Source organism: Harpia harpyja, chromosome 14 (assembly GCF_026419915.1).
Source record: "Harpia harpyja isolate bHarHar1 chromosome 14, bHarHar1 primary haplotype, whole genome shotgun sequence".
Lineage (NCBI taxonomy): Eukaryota > Metazoa > Chordata > Aves > Accipitriformes > Accipitridae > Harpia > Harpia harpyja.
The window spans coordinates 38,994,632-39,014,300 of NC_068953.1; the positions used below are offsets into that span (position 1 = coordinate 38,994,632).

The following is a 19,669-nucleotide window of genomic DNA, read 5'->3' on the forward strand; positions in this document are numbered from 1 at the left end:
TTCTGCTGCCCTCCAAATCAGGTTTGCCAAAAGCACATTCAAAGCTTTCTCCACTTGCTCCTCACACTTTATTGTTGGAAAGTTCTTCTCTGGGACAGCTATGTTCATGCCTATGCATCCCTAGCCATCCGCTACTATGTCACTTCAAACAAGTGACACCGGCAGGTTGTGATCAGGGTGAAACCCAGAGTTTCAAACCCAGGCAATCGGGGAGGATACCTGCGTGGTGACCCACCTGCAAGCAAAAGGATGGACCTTGCCACCACAAACCCTAGAGACAATTTCAGACAGAAGGGAACTAACAGCTGCTCACTGATTTGTAGGAAGGGAGGAGGGTGCCAGTGAAACCTTCAAGATAAGGATAAGGCATGTTATGTTTTCAGTTTGCAATGGAGCAGAGTGCAGACATAGCGCCTGAGGGCCAGCGTGGATGAAGGAAGAAAGTGCAATGTGGTTGCAGTCATGTATGAAACCAAATGCTCCTACGTAGAAGGGCTGGAGGTCTCTACTGGGCTTTGCTGCTTCATTGCAGGAAACAGCTGAGATGAAAGAAGGAAAATCGGTCTCTTTTGGTTACTCTCCCACAACCGAGGGACTCGCACTACCCAGCAGCTCCCCTCGGTGCTTCCCACCTGGAGAAAGAGACCCTCTCCCCGGGGCACCACCTGGTGAATTAATTCAGCTGAGGGGTGTCCAGCAGGTCAGGGACCCCATCTGGTTTATCTGCATCGGGATCTTCTCCCTTAACCCAAAGCTGATGATAGTCCAAGGTGTCTCACCTGGCTTTGCTTTACCTACTGCTCTGCTCGGCTCCTCCTGGCACTGTCCCGAAAGAACCACCAGCCCCATGGGGTGGTGGTGACCCATCACCATGAGTGAACGGCTGGACCAAGGGTGGTCGCTGTCTCAGGGATATGGGGCTCATCCTGGGATGTCTTGGGGGGTATGGGACTCATACTGGGATACAGGGAAGAGTATTTTGGGCTTGCCCAGGACTTATTACTGGATGTTTAGGGGAGGAATCAAAGGTGGGGGTTGAGGTGGTTTGTGGCAGCGTCGTCTCTCTTGGGCCGCTTCCGAAAACCCTCGAGCTGAACAGGCGGCCATCCTGATCAGGGTGCGGAGGGGAGAGTGGCTGTCCTGGTTGAGGTGTTGGGGGGGCTGTGGCCATCTTGTTCAGCGCTCCGAGAGTGGACCATGACTGCCTCAGGGTCCAGGTATCCCAGGGAAGGTGGCTGGGGCGGGAAGAGGACTGTGGCCATCGTGGTCGGGACATCAAAGCCTCTGGGTGAGAGCATCGAGGGGTTGGTGGCCATCTCGGCTGAGGCATTAAGAGGACCACAGCCATCATCTCGGCCGAGGCGCTGAGGGGACCAGAGCTGGTTGGGGCACTGAGGGGACCCCGGCCACCCCGGCCGGGGCGCTGAGGGGAGGCAGGGTGCCGGCCCGGGGGGGACACCCGCCCTCGCCGAGGTCCCGCCTCGTCCCCCTCAGACTTGGGCTCGCCCACTGCCCCCGGGGCGGGGGGAGACACGAGACACGCGCTCCCCCTCCGTCAGCACAGTGGTACGGCCCGGCGGGCCGCCTCCGCCCCCCGCCAGGCTCGTGGCCGTTTCCATGGGGACGGAGCGACGCCTGCCAGCGGAGGAAAACAGCGGCGCTCATTGGCTCCCCCTGGCGGGAGTGGGCGGGGAAGACGGAGACACCGCCCAATCCGGAGGCCGCCCGCCCCTCCGGCCCCGCCCCGGCGGGTTAAGGCAGTGGCGGCGGCGGCGGCGGTTTCCGGCGCGGCTGTCGCAGGCGGAAGCGGCGGCGGCGGCAGCGCGGACATGGCGTCGGGCGGCGCCTGCGGCTCCCGCTCCCCCTCCCCCGCCGACCGCCGCCCCCCGCCCTTCCCCGAGCCCCACGGCGGCGACAGCGACGCGCCGGGGGCGGCCGACAGCGACACGGAGGGCGAGGACATCTTCACCGGCACCGTGAGTGCGGGCGGGGAGCGGGGGGAGAGCCCCGGGGGTAGGCCCAGCCCGGGGCGGCTGTGAGGGAGGAGCGGCCGGGCCGGGCCGGGTCGGGTCGGGTCGGGCCCGGCGGTGCCTGCGGGTGGGCCCTTCTCTGAGGGGTGGCCTGGCGCCTGCAGGCAGCGGCGTGGCATCTTCCGGGTTTGGTTAAAAAAGGGAGGAACCCCCCCAAAATAAAAGGGGGGGATGATGCCTCTGGGCTCTGCAGGGAGCCCGGCATCTCCTCCCTCCCCGAGAGCTCCTCAGGCGCCTTGGGTGGCTATGGAGGGGGGTGCCGTGAGTGCCCGGTGGGTGCCCAGGGGTCAGGGAGTGGGCCCTGGGGTCGCGGGCGGCTCCCGTGGCTGCAGGACTGTGAAACGGCTCCTGCTAGGCTGGTCTCTGTTTCCCTAGGGTTATAACCTGTCAATTCTTGCAGAACCCAAGCATCTTGAAGGAGCCTGTCCGTGTGAAGATGTCCCGGTGTGGCTCAGGCATGGTGCTGGGGGTGACTGCCTGCTTCTCGATATTTCCCCCAGATCAGGGTCAGATTAACTCGTGAGCAGGCTGCCTCGCTGGTTTGAAACCTGGTGGCAGCCGCAGCTCAGCATCTTTGCTGCGCAGCCTGTGAGACTTCAATGGGGAAAAGCCCCGTCTTCCTTCCCCCAGCATCAGCTCTTGTCCCTTCGACATCCAGAGGGTGCTGGTGTGCCTGACGCGGTGCTTGCTGCCTTCAGTTTGGTACTAGGGCATGAACCCCTCCGTGCAGAAGGGGTGAGGTGACAGGAGGCACCCAAGGTCCCCTGCTCACAATGGGGAGGCTTGCCAACGCCTTGGTGACCTCCCCTGCCTTGTACTGGCACAACTGGCTGCAGGAGGGTCTAGGAAAGTTTGGTGGTACTTGCTCAGCAAACCAGGTCACTGTGGTGCTGCACAAATTCCTCGCTGAAGGTGGAGGTGTGAATGGTGAAGGGTTTTAGTGCCTTTTCTTGTTTCTAATGGTCTCCCGTGCATGAATCCCTGGTTGCTGAAGGCTGTTGGTGTTAACTCATGCCAGCTTTGGCCAGCTGTGCTGGCGTTTGCTCCAGATAGTGACCAGCAGACAGGAGGGGAGTTAAAATGCTGGCTGGTGCTTTCCCAAGCTGAATCCCTCCCCAGCCAGCCACTGGCCTCAAGTTTGTAGGTTTGGCGTCTGCACCGAGTGAGGATCTCTGCTAGAGGGGCCGCAGAAGCTGTCTCCTCCAGCAGGCTGGTTGCTTGAATGCTGCAGGTACTAGGGTTGATTTCCTAAGCTCTGCGAGCTGAGGCTGGTCAAGTTGTCCCCTGCGAGGGCTGACTCGTGGCCTCTGCCTGCTTCACCCAGGCTTTTTCCAGCCTGCCTGCTCCTGCTGGCAGGGCAGGAGGAGTTGGTGTCGCTGGCAGGAAGCTCTCCAGAAACCTTCACCTGTCTGCAGTTTCCCAGCCCTGATGTTTTCCCTGGGTTGGGCTCAGGGAGGCCTCGAGCAGGAGACCGTGGCTGTGAACATGCAAACCTGCCTGCTACTGGGAGCGGAGCTGGCTCAGCCAAGCTTCTCCTGCCACTGGCATAAAGCCGGAGCTGTCTCTGCCCCGATTCTGGTGGAGCTCCTGGCCTGGTGCTGCCCTGATGTTCTTGAGCCATGCTTGTTCAGCAGCAGGCTGTCTTCTGCTGGTCGCTTAGCAGCAGGGATCAAGGCAGATTTGGGGAGGTGTGGGTAGGTTCTGCCCTGCATGAGCTTGTGAGAATTAAACTCTCACATTGGTCTGGGCAAAACAGCTGTGGGGTTGTATGTTTTGAAAATAACGTGGGAAAGTGCAACCTTGGCCTTGTAAGAGGAAGATGCTGGCACCAGGGCATGATGATGGTCTTGAACTTCTCAGGACCTTTCTTAGTTGAAGAACTGGAAGATATGGTAGGTGGCTCGTTGCTTTGTGGTACAGGCAGCCTCCCTAAATGGACGAGTGCCAACTGCTGTGGGCTTTCATGCAAATAAAGCCTCCCTTTGCTGAAACTGGAGTCTGTTAAGCTAAAGCAGCTTATCAGGTGCTTAGTGTTGTTGTTGAAGCAACTGTCATAACTAGTACTTGGCTCTTCTGTGCGACCTGGTGGTTTTGCTTGTCTGTCTGCCCTTGAGCGTTAGGAAAACACTTTCTGTGAAGCAGGGGAGTCAGGCTGGTGAGGCAGATCCACCCGGCTGCTGGCATTCAGCTGGCTTGACAGTGCTTAGCCATCATACAGTGGCCAGCAAAGAAGTGTTTGGGTCAGACATAAACATAACTGGAGCTGGACCTCCAGTTGATGAAGGTTGAATCCTTGCATGACCACAGTCCTCTCTAGGGATGCCCTCAAGGACCAGATCTTCTGACGCAAGGTCTGCTTCCCTGTGGTAAGCATCAGGCTTTCACTGGGGGACCTAGGGAGCTTCTGCCTGCACACGTGATGGTCGGGATGTGCTAAATCAGGCCTCTGAGGTGGTGGGTGTGGTGTCATGGGCTGATCTAAAAGAGGCCATGGCTTTTCTGTAGTAGCAGATGGAGAAGTAGGAACGGGGCATGGTGCTTTCATAGTCTTAGAAACTAAATTTAAGGCATGCTGAGAACCGGTCATGGTAGAAAAGCAGGTAGCCCTTTTCTGTGGTTGAGAGCTGGGAGACTCATTAGGGAAACTTCAGAGCCCACCTTACCTTGTTCATGTAGAGTGGGGTTTCTTTACCAGCTTGAAGAGCTCCCGCAGAAGCAGATGGTCTGAATGAGACCCCTTACAAATGTCCCTAACGTAGGTCACTGGTGGTAGTAGCCCTCTTGTTGGCTTGGCTGCTGGCTGGAAGAGGTCCTTGTGGTGGTAGCACTCTTGTTGGCTTGGGTGCCAGTCTGAAAGACCCTGGGGTGGCTGTCTCTACTCCCTGCTCTCCATCACTTGCAAATGTAGCTCGCTCCTGCCTATAACTGTTGTGATCCAGGCTGGGAGTGGTCCCAGCTTTCTCCTCCAGGAAAACACCCTAAAATACAGGAGGACTCACCATCAAACAGTACTGCTGTTTTACGTACCGAAAGATTTGCAGCTCGTCTTTGAGGTGGGCTCTTTAGCACCGCTTTACTCCTTCAGGAGCAGTGGGAACCGATGATGTTTCCTTGCTGAAGAAAGTGCCAAGGAGCCTGTCGGTTCGGAGTCGCTGCTAATAGTGCTCCATTTACTGGCTGTCAAAGACCTGTTCTGTTCTCTGCGAAGACAGTTAAAGAATAGTGCTTGCTGTCTGATTCTTGCTTGGAATAACTTGTACTTGCTTGTCTGCCTGCAAAATGAGGGATGATTCGTGATGCCAGTGTCCGTAGCATTTGTCTGCAGCAGGAATGCAGAAATAGCTCTGCCTTCTGGTGTGGACTGGTTGGCATCCAAGCTCTCGGGTGGGCTTTCACCATGTCCCCAAGCGTGCTCCCGTAGCCGGGACGGTCCCCCCTGCCCTGCGAAGCTACGTGCCCAAGGGGCTGTTTGCTGTGGCACGATCAGCTGTGTTGTAAGTCCCGGCCCTGGGGCTTGGGGCTGGCTTGTCCTGGCCGAGCCATACATGGGGAGCACGAGGTTTGGGTCACAAAGTCTTGGCGTGCAAGACTTTGCCAGCATCACTTTGCAAAACACGGAGAACCATGCCCAGCTTTAGTCCAGCTGTGACAGCCTTGTCTCTGCTGTGAGGGGTGTTGTAGGAGGGGACGGTGCGGCTCCATGAAGCTGGCTCCCAGCAGTGCTGGAGCGGCGGAGTCCATGAGCTCCTCTGGCACCACTTGGAAGTGAGCTGCTGCATTAAAGCACAGCCCAGCTGCCTTCATGCAGGCCCTAAGCAGCCCTCTGGGGAAGGGCAGCTCGGCTTGTGGTGGCGGTTGAACTGCTAGCACAAGTTAAGCCGCTGACAAGGCTCGTGTGGTCCCCGGCGTCTTGCCTTCAGGCAAGCAAATTGCCGCGGGTCTCTGCTGCCAGCAGTGACAGCTTGGCTTTCCCAAGGGATCTCCTGTCGGCAGCGTGCTCGGCTCACCATGATTATTAAGTGCTGGAGGCTCCATAGGGCTGCCCACCTGCCTTGATGTGGTGTTAGTGCTGGTGTGCAAGTCACTCCCTGGAAATGGGATGGCTGGGTGTGTTATGGATGTTGTGAGCAGGAGGACTTGTGTGTACTCAACTGCCTACCGCTCCTGACACCTGTAGCGGAAGGATTGGGGCTGTGACACTTGGCCTGTGGGCTGGCATGTCCCGGTGACCTGCTAGTTGCTCTTGTTCTGCTAAAAATCGGGGTTGAAACTGGCTATGAAGTTTCGCATTATACTTGGTGTTCTTAATGGCTCAGATGCCTTAGTACAGTCTTGCTGGCAGAGGTTGTAATGCTCAAGGATGGGTGGAAGGGAAGCAGTCTGTGATGTCCTCTGGCCTCTCTGCTCACACAGTAGTGACCCTGTGTGGTAGCGGCTAGGAAGGTGAGCTGTTTGGTCCTCCAGCCTTCATTCTCAGTGTAAATGACCTCTTGCTTATGTGCTTTTAATTCTCTTACAGAGCAAGCCCACGGCACTGAAAAGGGAATCTCTTCTCCCTGTGAGCAGCACCTCCAAAGAGAATGGGGTTCGTGTAGAGCAAGATGATCAGGACTTATTTGCAGGTGAGTCTGTATCTACTGGATGTTTGGGGCTTTCTGGACTCTAAGCCTGGAGTGATCTGCTTTTAAGCATGACATGCAGGCCATGGATATTTCTGGACTATCACAGCTCCTTATCTCAAACTCATGTTTCAGCCTGTTCTGGAAGCACTAAGCTCTGGTGGTGGTTTTAGGAAGGTCGGAGTAGCCTCCTCCGGGTCTCTAGCATAATCGTGTGGCAGGATTAACTGTTTGGAAGCTGAAGAGGATTAAAATGGGGTTTGCTTTAGTTTTGTTGCCTTAAAATGTAAGGTGGTGAGTGTCTTCTCAGAGTTAAAAGACTTTTGTTCTTTACCTTCTCCTCCCTCCATGCAGGTGGTGGAAGCATCTCTAGTGGAGACATGGCTGTTCCCAAGGAACAGGAAACGTAACACCCCTCAGCAGGGGAAAACAAGGAGGGTCAGACCTTCCCCAGCCCTGGCATGGTTGGACACCTCTGGCAGAGGCATCTGAGAGTCAATTCTGAAGACACCTGCTAACAGATGGAAGTTTTTGCTTCCTCTGGGTGGAGAATTGTACTGGGAAGGAGCCTACCTTCCAGGCTGGCCTATGTGCCGTGTGAAAATCCAGCTTGGCTTTAGCTGTTCTAGTGTGCGGCTCCTCTAGCACACAGTAAGGAGGTGACGCCTGGCTCCTTCTAGAATAAGAACTTCATTGGATTAACTTAATGTTCTCCAGCAGGATTGATCAAATGCTTTTACCACAGTGAAGATGCATTAAGTCGTGCTCTTCCCAATGCTTACAGGTGTCCTCCCTATGGATTTTTTTTGCTAATTAAGACTATAGTTACTCCCTAGATCCCATGAACCTCTCCGAGAATACTGAAATTACCTTTCCAGAAACTCAAAGTAGAGAGGCTGACCCTTGCAAACTTCTCTTGACAGATGCCACTGTAGAGTTGTCTCTAGACAGCACGCAAAACAACCAGAAGAAGGAACTGGCCAAAGCATCCAATCCTGCCCCCTCATTAGAAGTAGCTGCAAGCTCTTCTTCTAGAAACCCTCCAAAGAGCTATGAGGAGGTGAGAATCGCTCTGAGCTTTCCAACTTGCCCTGCTGGTTTCAGACTGTAATTGGCAGGAACCTGTCTGTTTACTTAGTTGTAAACATGCATCTTAAATGATGCAATTAATGTAATTGCCATACTGGATGCCCTGGCTTGTATCTCAGGCCATCAGTCTGGGACTGATACGGCTGAAGTGGGGTTCAGGTCAGCCTGATGGCATTCTTGCTCGTGTGGTGGTGCAGACTGCTTCCAAAGCCAAAATAGCAAGCGGCTGATCTGGTCCTGAGAGTCTGAGCTCTGACTCAAAGCTCTAGCATGCTGTATTGCTGCAGATGGAGCAAGTAGTGTAGCTGCTCTTGTCCATGTTTTTAAAAGAAATAGTCTCCTGGATGACATGAGAGCACAGGGTCCTTAAGTGGAACTTGTAGTCTGGTTGCCAAGCCCAGTTAATCAGGTGGTACTTGGCCTAAATCTGGGTTTTCTCCTGTAGAGAGACTGAAACTATTTTGGAGACAAAGAAAGTGGTTCTTTTCTGCCCCAAGCACCCCTGAGCTCATGAGGATGGACTCTGCAGTGCCATCAGGAGTAGTGTCTCAGGTTGGCTTCAGACTGGCTTAAGTGAAGGAGCAATGCAGAACTAGGCCAGGATGCTGAGCTGATCAGCGAACTGATAAGCTGTCACCTTCAGGTTCATAGACCAAAGGCTATATGGGGCCAGTCTTGGCTGTGCTTCACCCAGTCCTTTAACACCATTCCACTAATGAGGCACTGCAATGCTTGCTAAGCAAGCCTGAAGCCTCTGTGGTCTGTCAGAGGCAGTACTGTGGTGTAGCTGCCCACTGGCCTTTAGCAAAGTAGGGTACGATGGAAAGACCTGTTCAGACGGGGTCTGCCTGTTGCTGTCCTGGCTCTCCATCCCCGTGTGCCTACACAGTACAACTTACCTTTTCCATAGGTTCGGTATCTTACACTGTTTTGGATGAGAACTGAAATCATGATGGAAAAGAGCCCAAAGGGAAATGTCTTGCGCAGAGCTGAGGCTGGACTCTGCAGAGTTTCACCTTGGGGCTGAGCAGTTTGTACATCAGTCTGTGCAGATAGTGATGTAGTAAAGACAAATCCAGTTTGGGATCCTTGGAACATGTAGCCTGGACACAAGTGAGAAGCTGAAGGGCTTTATAGAATGGCCTTGGCCTGAAATGCCAAAGATGCCTTGGCAGTGTGACAAGCTCGTCGTAATGTACGGGACTTCTTGGTTTGGGGTGGTTTGAAGCCTGGCTTTCTACTTTTAACTTGCTGTCCTTGTGTGCTTACTCCAAACAGCTGGAAGAAGAGGAACAGGAGGACAAATTTGAGCTGACTGTAGGAGTGAGTGACCCAGAGAAAGTTGGTGAGTTAATGTCCTGTCCTGTTGCACAGTGAAGCACAGTTAGACAGCCTAGGCTTGGCCATAGGACCGAATGCAGCTATCACTTCCATGTGCCACAGCTCCAGCTTTCGAGCTGTCTCTGCAAGCACAAACTTAATCCCAGAGTAACTTCTCCAAGACTTCTTCCAACATCTAGAAGAAATGGAGCTACACAAAGCAAAATGCCTAGGTCACAAACGAGAAATGCAGAAGCAGGTTCTGGAAAGCTGGGGTCCTCAAAGACAGGGAGCCAGGAGCAGTTTTTTTGGAAGGGTGAAACGTGATGCTTGCAGTAGGAGAGCTTGGTATCTGGAACTGTGGTGACCAACTTGACTTGACCTCCAGGCAGCACTGTCCTGTGTGCAGCTGGCAAGGGGGAGGCGAAACTGCCTTAACCTAAACTAAGTGTATTATTGCATGCTCTAGCACCTTCCCTAGCAGCTGTGCTTGCCAGGGAAGCAGCTCTGGCTTCAAACTGAGAAGCAAGAGGGTTTCTTTCTGTTGAAAGTGGGGGTCAGAGGAACTTGGCCAGCTATGTGGCGGTCCCTGGGGTGCAGAGAACCCAAGGTAACATCTGATCCCAGCCAGCGGAGCAGTGTCACGAGTGGCAGCTTGTTCTCACTCCGTGGCTTGTGATCTCTGGCACTGGGAGGTGCACTGACTTGTAAATCAGAGGTATATTAGGGGTAGCATCAGACCTCTGAGGATGCCCTTCAGTTGAACTACCAGGTAGATAAGGGGATTTCTGTGTTAGCTGGAGAAAACTGCCTGTGATGTTTCAGAATCCAACCACATGCAGCCAGGGGCTGTCTGACTTGCATCCTCTGAATAGACTGCTTCATGTGCTGTACAGCCACCGAATTGTTGCGTGCTGAGCAGATGTGTGGAGTCAGCCCAAATGCTGTTGGTGTAACAAGCGCCTGATTGTCAGTGTTGGCTGCCTTAGGAAGTAAAAGGAGGGCTAAGCAGTCAGGTTGGGGAAATGCCTAGTGGGCAGGAGTCCAGGGTCCCGCAGTGAGATGCCTGTGGTTCTGTGTGAAGATCTGGGGCTCCGTCAGGCCAAAGATCAGAACCACTGAAGCAGGCAAAGGCCAGGAGATTGCAGGAGCCTTGTGCTTTGCATTCAGGTGGCAGTGGAAAGTGCTGATCTTGTGATTCTAATGCCTTGTTTCTGTTTTCTGTAGGGGATGGCATGAATGCGTATGTAGCCTACAAAGTGTCAACACAGGTACGTCTAACTTTTCACTCCTGAGATGGGGTGCCATTATTTTTCCATGCTTGAAGGCAGCTGGACTCTGTTCTTAGCCAAGCCAGCAGTGACCTAAATAGACAGGAGGTCTGAATGCCTTGATACATGAATTCAGGAGTTATAATCCACCCCTACAGATCAAAGGATAAGCCTAGCTGAGAAATAGGTTTTGAATCTATTTGAAAGGAGACTGTCTGTCTTTTTCAGCCAGTTACTTCTGCAGTCCTGACTGATACCGATGCTCAGCATTGGACTGAGCAGCAGGAATGACATCTGTTAGGGAGAGCCCCAGACACTGAGGCTGTTGGTAAAGGTTCTGTGGTGATGGTCACATCAGATTAAGCTGACCTGAACCTGTCTCTCGCTGAAGGTCTGCTGCTGTAGCTAGTTTCATGTCAGGACCTGCTCTCCTGGGCTAGTTGCAAGAAATTGAGCCTTCTGCAGCTGCTGCCCTGCTTAGAGCTTTGGGGTGCTGCTCTGAGCTCTGCAAAAAGTTGTTCTTAGCTGTCTGTACAGCAGCTGCTGGACTACAGGCTTCCTGTGGTCTGAAGCTGATGGTGTGTGAAGGGGACTAGGGGACTTCTTAGCCTCCACTCATGCTCTGCAAACACAGTGAAAAGCCACTGGTGGCCCCTGTAGTCTTAAGGTGATAAAGTGTGACCTGACAGTGGTCCCTGTTCCTGCGTGGAGCAGGGGTGATGGGGTTAGGCAGTGGGCAGGGCTTACCAAGCAGCCTGCAGCCACAGTAACAGTTGCTCTGTTATTTAGTGGCATTAATACTGCTGCTCAGTCCAAGGAGAACTGTTAGGAGGTAAGTTGCTGAAAACCTAGGCCAAAGCTTGCTCTATTCATTCCTCATCTCTTGCAGAGCTCAAGCTGTCCTACTTCATCCCCAGAAGTGACAGCAGATAGAGCTAGCAAGACTGTGCGTGCAGGGGCAAGCTTCCCTGGGTGAGTCTGATCTGAGTCTCGTCTCTTCCCCCAGACGAGCATGCCAATGTTCAGGAGCAAGCAGTTTTCAGTGAAAAGGAGGTTCAGTGACTTTCTGGGTCTCTATGAGAAGTTGTCGGAGAAGCATGCCCACAATGGGTTCATCGTTCCTCCACCGCCCGAGAAGAGCCTCATAGGTGAGTGGTGGAGGTGCAGAGCACTAGAGCGGATCCTTCTGATGGTGAGCTTTGTGCCTGAAGGACAGGCCTGCCTGCAGTCTCAAAGCTGAGAGGGAAGCTGCAGAGTAGCTGTGGGAAGCAGGTGTGGAAAATAATCTGGGTTCTGTGGCACAGACAAAACTGGTTCCATACTTGGACTTCTGGGCTTAAAGCCTTGTTTGAGTTTGCAGGTGCCTCCATACCTGCTTGATGTAGAGTAAAACCTTATCCTCTGCGCTGTCACTGAATTGCTGTTCATTTGAGTCCAGGCCTGTAACCCTTCTGGTCTTACCTGGCATTGCTTTTCCTCTTTACTGGATGTCAACTGCTGCTAGATGTTAAATATAAGCAGATTTTAAATTTCCAAGTAGCTGTTGCTGATGCAAGGTCTAATTCCCGTTGTAAAACACCTCTCCTCTACTGTCACCCTGATAGTCTGTACTTGGTAACAAACCACACTATCTTATGTGTTGAGTTTGAAGCAGCTCATTAATTGCACCTTCTGTCTGTGCTAGGAATGACCAAAGTGAAAGTTGGGAAAGAAGACTCCTCCTCTGCAGAGTTCCTAGAAAAAAGACGGGCTGCTCTAGAGAGGTACAGACCCCAACAGCTATCCCCTCGTGCCTGAACCAAGCAAGGGACCTCTGAAAGGTCAGACTGGCTGCACTCTCCTCCCTACATGAGAAAAGCCATCTGCTTCTAGGCTTGCAGCAAACCTGGAGGCCGCTGAAGAGTTGCAACTGCAGAGAGTTGCTTTGACTCTGTAAAACAATCTCCTGCTTCAAAAGCCTCTGCTGGCATTTGGTCCAAATCTGGCCAAACTCCCCTGACAAGGCAGGGAGAAAACTGAACTGTCTCAGGAGCCCAAAAATATGGATGTTAAGTAATTGTACAAACAGTGCAGATCAGGTGAGAAACAACTTGCTCTCTAACTTGCACCCTAACTACACGGCCACAAGTGGCCTTTGCTCTGTCACCTGTGTTGACTGTTGTAGTTAGCACTGGGATGCTGATCCCCTCCAGCTTCAGCCTCTGTAAGATCTATTGATTTGTCATTGTTAAAGATGTAAGGCTGGATCTTGATCACTTGATGTATCAAGTAACTTTCTTGCTGTAGCAAGTATTAATCAAAGGTCTGGCAGGTCTGGTCTTGCAGGCTAGTCTCACTAAAGCCTGCAGGGAGGTAGGACTCTTGGTGGGTGAATGAGAACAGCTTGTTGGGCCTGACTTCCAGCTGCCAAACTGCCATTTCAGAGTAAATGACAAGCGTGTTGCAGCAGCTCACTGTGATGGCTCGAAGCCAGGTTTGCTATGACCAAAGTAACTCTTGGTGTGTTCCTCTGCACAGGTACCTACGGAGAGTGGTCAGCCATCCAACAATGCTGCAGGACCCAGATGTCAGGGAGTTCTTGGAAAAGGAGGAGGTCAGTAGTGTGGAATAACATAGCTACAAGTACCTTGGAATTGCAGAAGGAAATGGTACACAAGCAGTTAACGAGGCATGATGCTCAAAGCTCAGTGAGAAGCAGCAGAACCTTGTAAGAGCTCTTAACCAGTGATGATAACAGATGTGTGGGATTGACCCTGGCTGGATGCCAGGTGCCCACCAAAGCTGCTCCATCACTCCTCTCCTCAGCTAGACAGGGGAGAGAAAATATAGTGAAAGGCTTGTGGGTTGAGATAAGGACAGGGAGAGATCACTCACCAATTACCATCAAGGGCAAAATAGACTCGACTTGGGGAAAATTAATTTATTGCCAATCAAATCAGAGTAGGGTAATGCGAAAACAAAAACAAATCTTAAAACACCTTGCACCCACCCCGCCCTCCTTCCCAGGCTTAACTTTACTCCTGATTTTCTCTACCTCCTCCCCACTCCCCCCCCCAACCCAGCAGTGCAGGAGGATGGGGAATGGGGGTTGTGGTCAGTTTGTCACACGTTGTTTGTGCTGCTCCTTCCTCCTCAGGGGGAGGACTCCTCACACTCTTCCCCTGCTCCAGCATGGGGTCCTTCCCATAGGAGACAGTCCTCCACAAACTTCTTCACTGACCTTGGTGTCTGCAGAGTTGTTTCACATATTCTCACTCTTCTTGCTGGTTGCTGTTGCTCTTGTGCATCAACTTCTTCCCCTTCTTAAATATGTTATCCCAGAGGCGCTACCACTGTCGCTGACGGGCTCAGCCTTGGCCAGCGGTGGGTCCGTCTTAGAGCTGGCTAGCATTGGCCCTATCAGACATAAGGGAAGCTTCTAGCAGCTTCTCACAGAAGCCACCCTTCTAGCCCCCCCGCTACCACAACCTTGCCACACAATCTCAATACAACAGAACTTCCTTCTGTGTCAGTGCTTGTCTAAGCACTGTACGCTCATAAAGAGCTCTGGCCTAGCTTGCGTACATCATGGTGGGAGCATGCGTGGAGAGCAGGGGTAGTCTTTGTTCTCTGAAATCCATGACGGGAGTGTAGCCTGCTGTTTGGAGGTACAGGGTGGTCCTGTGCTGGCTTGGCCTGATGCTGAGATGTTAAGGGAGAGCTAGCTCTGTACTGGAACATGTGGCTGATGTGGTCCCTGCTCCTCCAAGGAGAGTGTGACTGTGCCCAGCTGCGCACCTGATGTGGAGAAGTTGTTCTTAAAGAGGCTGAGCCCTGGGGAAACCCTAGCCTGAGTGATTCCAACACTAATGCTGTGCTGGAGGGCTCTGCTGTAGGAGCAGACATCATGGAAACACCTCACTTTGCTGCTGAGCAGATGCAGCTCCGTCTGGAAGTTGGTGGCTGGTGTAGAGTATTTCCCAGTGTCAAAGCACCGCTCTACTCTAGTGTCCCCCCATAGTGCAAACTGCTACTGGCTTTTGGAGAGATGCCCTGGAGCACTTCTATGTGCTTGTGTGACCTGTGGCAGCTTGGGCAGCCCTCAGTTCAGGGATTCAAGTGGCATGGCTGGTTCTTGCAGATCTGTGTTACCTTGGCCAAGCAGAACAGGCAGACCCCAGGTACAGTGTAAGGTTTAGGAACTCCTCATTTGTTTGAAAACCCCTCCAGTCCATTATTGGAAGTATTGTACAGGTTATGGCACTGCTCAGGTGGTGTCTGGCTATTCCTTTGCAGTAGCTGTGGTGCATGTGTTGCTGTGTGCAGAGAAACCCTGCCTGTCAAGGGACCCACAAGGGAGAATGATGCCACTGGTGGCTGCTCGCTAAGCTGATTTTATCTCCTGGCAAAGCAAACTTTTCTATTTCTTTATAGCTACCAAGAGCAGTAGGCACCCAGACCCTGAGTGGAGCAGGAATACTGAAGATGTTCAACAAAGCTACGGATGCTGTCAGTAAAATGACCATCAAGATGAACGAATCGGACATAGTAAGTATTAGGGCACCTCTGGGCTGTCCTTGCTCTGGCGCTGCGTGCTCTCCCCAGCTCAAGCTTTGGGCGTGAGATGCAAGGAAAGCTCCGCAGCGATGCCATCTGTGGGAATCAGCTCTGGGTTTACCCATTTCAGTGGTTTGAGGAGAAGCTGCAGGAGGTGGAGTGCGAGGACCAGCGGCTACGGAAGTTGCATGCTGTCGTTGAAACACTAGTGAACCACAGGAAAGGTAACAAACTTGGTACCGCTTGCTCTGTAGCTTGGCCTGTAACAGTTAAGCCTTGTGCGGTGCCTGACTGGAGGTTCCCAGCACGCGGGTGTCCTAGGAGGCACTTCTGAGAAGATATGACAGTGCTTCCTTTCTGTAATGGACTCTCAGTCTCTTCATCATGAGAGACAGAAGGAAAACGGTAATCCCACCTCTTCTGTCCAGCCCCACAAGCTTAGGATGATGGTGTTGAGGTGAACCAGTGTCCTGCTGGATGAAGGCTGCCGTGGCAAACCTGAGCAGAGCTGATCTTCTTACTAATTCTGAGCTGTCTTCTGGCAGGGAGCAGGGATGTTTTTCTTCCTCTGCATATTTTGGCTGACTTCTGCAAAGCTGTGCCTGTCCTCCCACCCTGCTGCTTCCCTTCTCCTCCCTGGCCGCAGCTGGCTAGCCCTCCTCCTGCCGTGCTGCAGAAGCTGCCAGCTCTGACCGAGACAGTGCTGGCTCTTCTAGCTGATGTCTCCTGGGGTACAGAAAAGCAGCTCCTTGGGCTGACCTCTAGGCTGGGGCTTTACTTGCAGAGCACCTGCTGTAGCGAGGCCCATCAGTTGACTCTCTTATTCTGTTCACTAGAGCTAGCGTTGAATACAGCCCAGTTTGCAAAGAGTCTGGCCATGCTGGGGAGCTCGGAGGACAACACGGCCCTGTCCCGGGCACTGTCCCAGCTGGCTGAGGTCGAAGAGAAGATTGAACAGCTGCACCAGGAACAGGCTAACAATGACTTCTTCCTCCTGGCCGAGCTCCTGGGAGACTACATCCGCCTTCTCTCAGTTGTAAGGGTAAGCACTCCTTTGGGGCAAGCTCTAGGCTATGCTGCTGCTCCTAGTACTGATCTTAGGTGTGCCAGGAGGCAGCTGGTCTTCTAAATTCAAGCCCGGGGCATGGCATGCCTCTGACCTCTTCAGGCAGAGGGCAAGCTTGCTGCTTGTCCACTTGTGCACGTGTTGGAGTGGTTAGATTGGAGAAGTGGGGTAGGTGAGGCCTGGCTGTGCTGCTGTTCACCCGGGGGTGATGTGGGCCAAGTTTGTGGCTTGTAGGTGGCCTGAACCCTGCCAGAGGTGACGGCTGTGGCTACTGCAGAGGCTGTGAGGTGATAACCTGTGATCTGTGTGTTGCAAATGGATCTGCCAGGCGCCTACTGGGGAAGAGCTTGAGTCTTCAAGTCCATGCAGCCTGCCTGGTGCACTGGCCTCCTTGCTGGAGGCTGAAAGAAACCAGTCCCAAGTGAGCTGCAAGTCTGGCAGGCTGACTTGTTCCTGCCCCAAACATGTCCTGCCTCTGAGCAGTTGTTTCTGGAGGCTACAGAGGCCAGAATGCAGCCTAGTGAGGAGGCAAAGCCTCCTTGGTCTGGCAGTCTGTGTGGTGGGTGCTCCAGAGCAGGACCAAGATCTCTGATAAGTCTTATTACCTCCAGCACTATCTGGGGTGTTCTGGTAAGGAGCCCTAGTGTTGCCTCAGACTTTACCTCTCTCTTGCCTGGTCTGTCCTTCTGACCAGGCTATCGGACACTTTCTGCTTTTCTAGCTCTTCCCCACAGTCTGGCTGGTTGTGTTCAGAAGCCTCATGAGGTCTTCCTTGCTTGGGCTGGTGGTTTGCAGGCCTGCTAAAACCATCTGGCCTCCTGGCAGATGCCTGTGAGCTGCTGCTGGAGATCCAGTGTGGGATAGGGCAAAGGCAGCTCCTTGTGCTGACCATTCTCGATGGCAGGACTGAAGCAGGCAGGCAGCAGAGCTTGGGGATGGGCTGGACACTGTGCTTGGGATGCTGCCAGTTCAGTAGGTGGCCTCAGGCCTGTCTGGGCTTGTGCTGAACCCTGTGCGTAGCTGGAGCTTTTCCGATGACTCTCCTGCCAAACTGTAGAGCAGGTGAGCAAATCCTGTGCTGCTGGCCGTGTACGGAGGGAGGTCCCAAAGCTGCTTGTGAAGCAGGAGTTGGTTGATGTTGCACCTGGGCTGCTTCGGTAGTAGAGCAGTCCGTGTTCTGGCTCAGCTTTGGTTACCCTGAGATGGGCGCAGGACCTCACTGATGAAGCAGCTCTGCTGTTAGCAGATGTCCCCCTTACCAAAGGTGTGGTTGTCACTGTCAGCAGAGCTTCTTGCAGCTGCCTGCTGCTCCTGGTGTCATAGCAGAGGCAGAGCAGAGCTCAGTCTCTGCTCCTTCCTTTCAGGGAGCCTTTGACCAGCGCATGAAGACCTGGCAGCGGTGGCAGGACGCCCAGACCATGCTGCAGAAGAAGAGGGAGATGGAGGCCAGGCTTCTGTGGGCCAACAAACCCGACAAGCTGCAGCAGGCCAAAGAGGAGATCTCGGAGGTAGGGAATGAAGAGTGCCAGGGTCTCTGCTCAGCTCCTTCCCTCTGCGCTCTGCCGCTGAGTGGTGAGAAGGGGACCTTCTGAGCTGAAGGGACAGGTATCTGTTGCCAAGCTTGCATCAAGGGATAAGCCAGCCTTGAGCAAGCCCCACAGGAAGCCTGGGAAGCTGCAGGAGGGACTGCTTGTGGTCTCACCTCCTGTGGCTTCCTTGCTGAGCTTGCAGCAAGCAGGGGATGCAGCTTGTGGTGGCGAGGACCAGAAATGCCAGACTTTGCTCCAGCAGAGCCTCTCATGTGAACAGTCGTGGCTGCGAAACCTCTTGGAGAGGGGAGTGAGAGCTGCTTCGCCTCCCCTCCCCTGGAAACAGCACGCTTCCTCTCTCTGCAGTGGGAGTCTCGCGTGACACAGTACGAAAGGGACTTTGAACGGATTTCTGCCGTCATCCGCAAGGAAGTGATACGGTTTGAGGTACGTTTGGCCCTGCCCTCGGCATGCAACCCACCAGCTGGTTGGCCTTGATGTGCCTTGGCTAGGAACACCAGTCTGGGCTAGCGAAGGGTCACCTTGGCTCCTGACCCTGCTCCTAGTGCAGCGGTTGGCAGTATTTGTAAATCTGGACATGTGTGAGTTGGGGCACCACTGCCGTGGGCAGAGCTGATCTCTTTTGGCTGAGAGGAGGCTTCCACGCAGAGAAGCGTATCTGTTAAAACAAAGGTGCATGAGCAAAGATCCTCTGAGCCATCGGGCTGTGGCCAGAGATGAGCATCATCCTCAGCATCTCAGGCTCTTGTGCTGGTCTCTTTGTGGGGCCCCAGGAGGAACAGGAAAATCCTGGTGGTTTCTCCCTCCCCCTCAAAGGCTGGAGGGTTTTGGTGGTTTGTTCAGCCTTGTACTCACTCCTGTGCCCATCTCTTGCAGAAAGAGAAATCCAAGGACTTCAGAAACCATGTCACTAAATACCTTGAGACGTTATTAAACTCTCAGCAACAGGTGAGTAGCTCCAGTCCCTGCTGTGGTTTTACCTCTCGAAGCTCAGCAGTGCGAGCTTGTGCCCCCCCTCAAGTGTGAACCCCCACTCTGGGTGTGTCCTGCTCCCCAGGTGTGGGGAGGCATTGAACCTCCACGGGCTGGAGGAGGGCAAAATATAAGCAGTGTTGCATCCCCCCTGATGCCTTTTTTTTTTGCGGGGGGAGGGCTGTGCTCTGCGGAAGGGCTTCTGCCCCCCTGCCCAAATGCTTCTCAACTTGCTCTGGGCTTGAACTGTGCTGGCAAACTGCCTGTGAGCTCCTGACTCTCCCCCTCTCTTTTCTCTGCAGCTGGTGAAGTACTGGGAAGCGTTCCTACCCGAAGCCAAGGCCATTTCTTAATTGGACTGACTGAGCAAAAGAGCATACCTGAACTTTGCCTTTTTTTTTTTTTTTTATATACACTATACCTCTTCCTCTTTTACATGTGAATGAACCGTAGTTAAACACTCTGGAGCTGGTAGAGGTTTAACCCCCAGACAAGCAGCTTGCAAGCCAGTAACTCTTCTAACTGTATATTTTTCATTTAGCAACATATATTTTCTTACTGAAGAGAAACTAGTTTCCTGCTTTAAGACCAGACCTGCAGCAGAGTGTTAACGAGATATGTAAAATGTATATTTTTCAGGCTGGGTTTTAGGGCTCTAATGACTATCTTACTCCTGCAGTGCCATTAAAATTCTGTAATAAAACTTCTATCAGGGCAAACAGGCTCTGTCTGTTCATGGGCCGGGGTGGGGAGGGCTAACGGCCGCATCCTGTGGATGCTGAGGGAGGCGGTGGAGCCTCCTGCCTTGTTGTGACTGGGATGGGGGTGACCTTGGGCACTGCCCTGGCCACCTGTCCTGGCTCCTGATAAAGCTTTGGCTTTCTGCCTTGCTCTCGCTGGGAGCTGTTTTTAGGATCTGAGCTCAGCGGGGCCGTGTTGCGGCACCACTTGGTGTGGTTTGGGAGGGGGGACCTGGCCCCCACAAAGGCAGTGTGGAGCCTTTGGGGGCTGTGATGCTCCTTTCCCCCATGACCATGGGGCAGCTCTTTCTCCTTTGACCCCCCCCCAGGACCCCAGCCGTGGATTTCATCAAAACTGATACCCTTTCTTTTGCAATAAAAAAAGGAAAAGGCAGCTTGTGCTGACTTCTCACTTTCCTTTCCCCTTGCCCCTGTAGAGCTGGATCCCTGCGCTACCTCCAGGCTCCAAACCTTCC

General features: G+C 53.4%; 1 protein-coding gene across 2 annotated transcripts; it reads left to right on the forward strand.

Moving 5' to 3' along the window:
* Positions 1-1,784: 1,784 nt before the first annotated feature.
* On the forward strand, positions 1,785-19,172 carry SNX1 (sorting nexin 1). 2 transcript variants are annotated; one of them, XM_052808190.1, is made up of 15 exons: positions 1,785-1,976; positions 6,550-6,652; positions 7,573-7,709; positions 9,017-9,083; positions 10,286-10,329; positions 11,336-11,477; positions 12,014-12,092; positions 12,847-12,922; positions 14,743-14,856; positions 14,996-15,089; positions 15,702-15,907; positions 17,296-17,439; positions 17,827-17,907; positions 18,358-18,429; positions 18,756-19,172. In XM_052808190.1, the coding sequence occupies exons 1-15, from the start codon at positions 1,830-1,832 to the stop codon at positions 18,804-18,806; spliced, it is 1,557 nt and encodes a 518-aa protein (XP_052664150.1). In that variant the 5' UTR covers positions 1,785-1,829; the 3' UTR covers positions 18,807-19,172. The 2 variants fall into 2 exon arrangements, with proteins under 2 accessions (XP_052664150.1, XP_052664151.1); XM_052808191.1 differs by lacking the exon at positions 7,573-7,709 and having other exon boundaries at positions 1,838-1,976.
* The last annotated feature ends 497 nt before the right edge of the window (positions 19,173-19,669 follow it).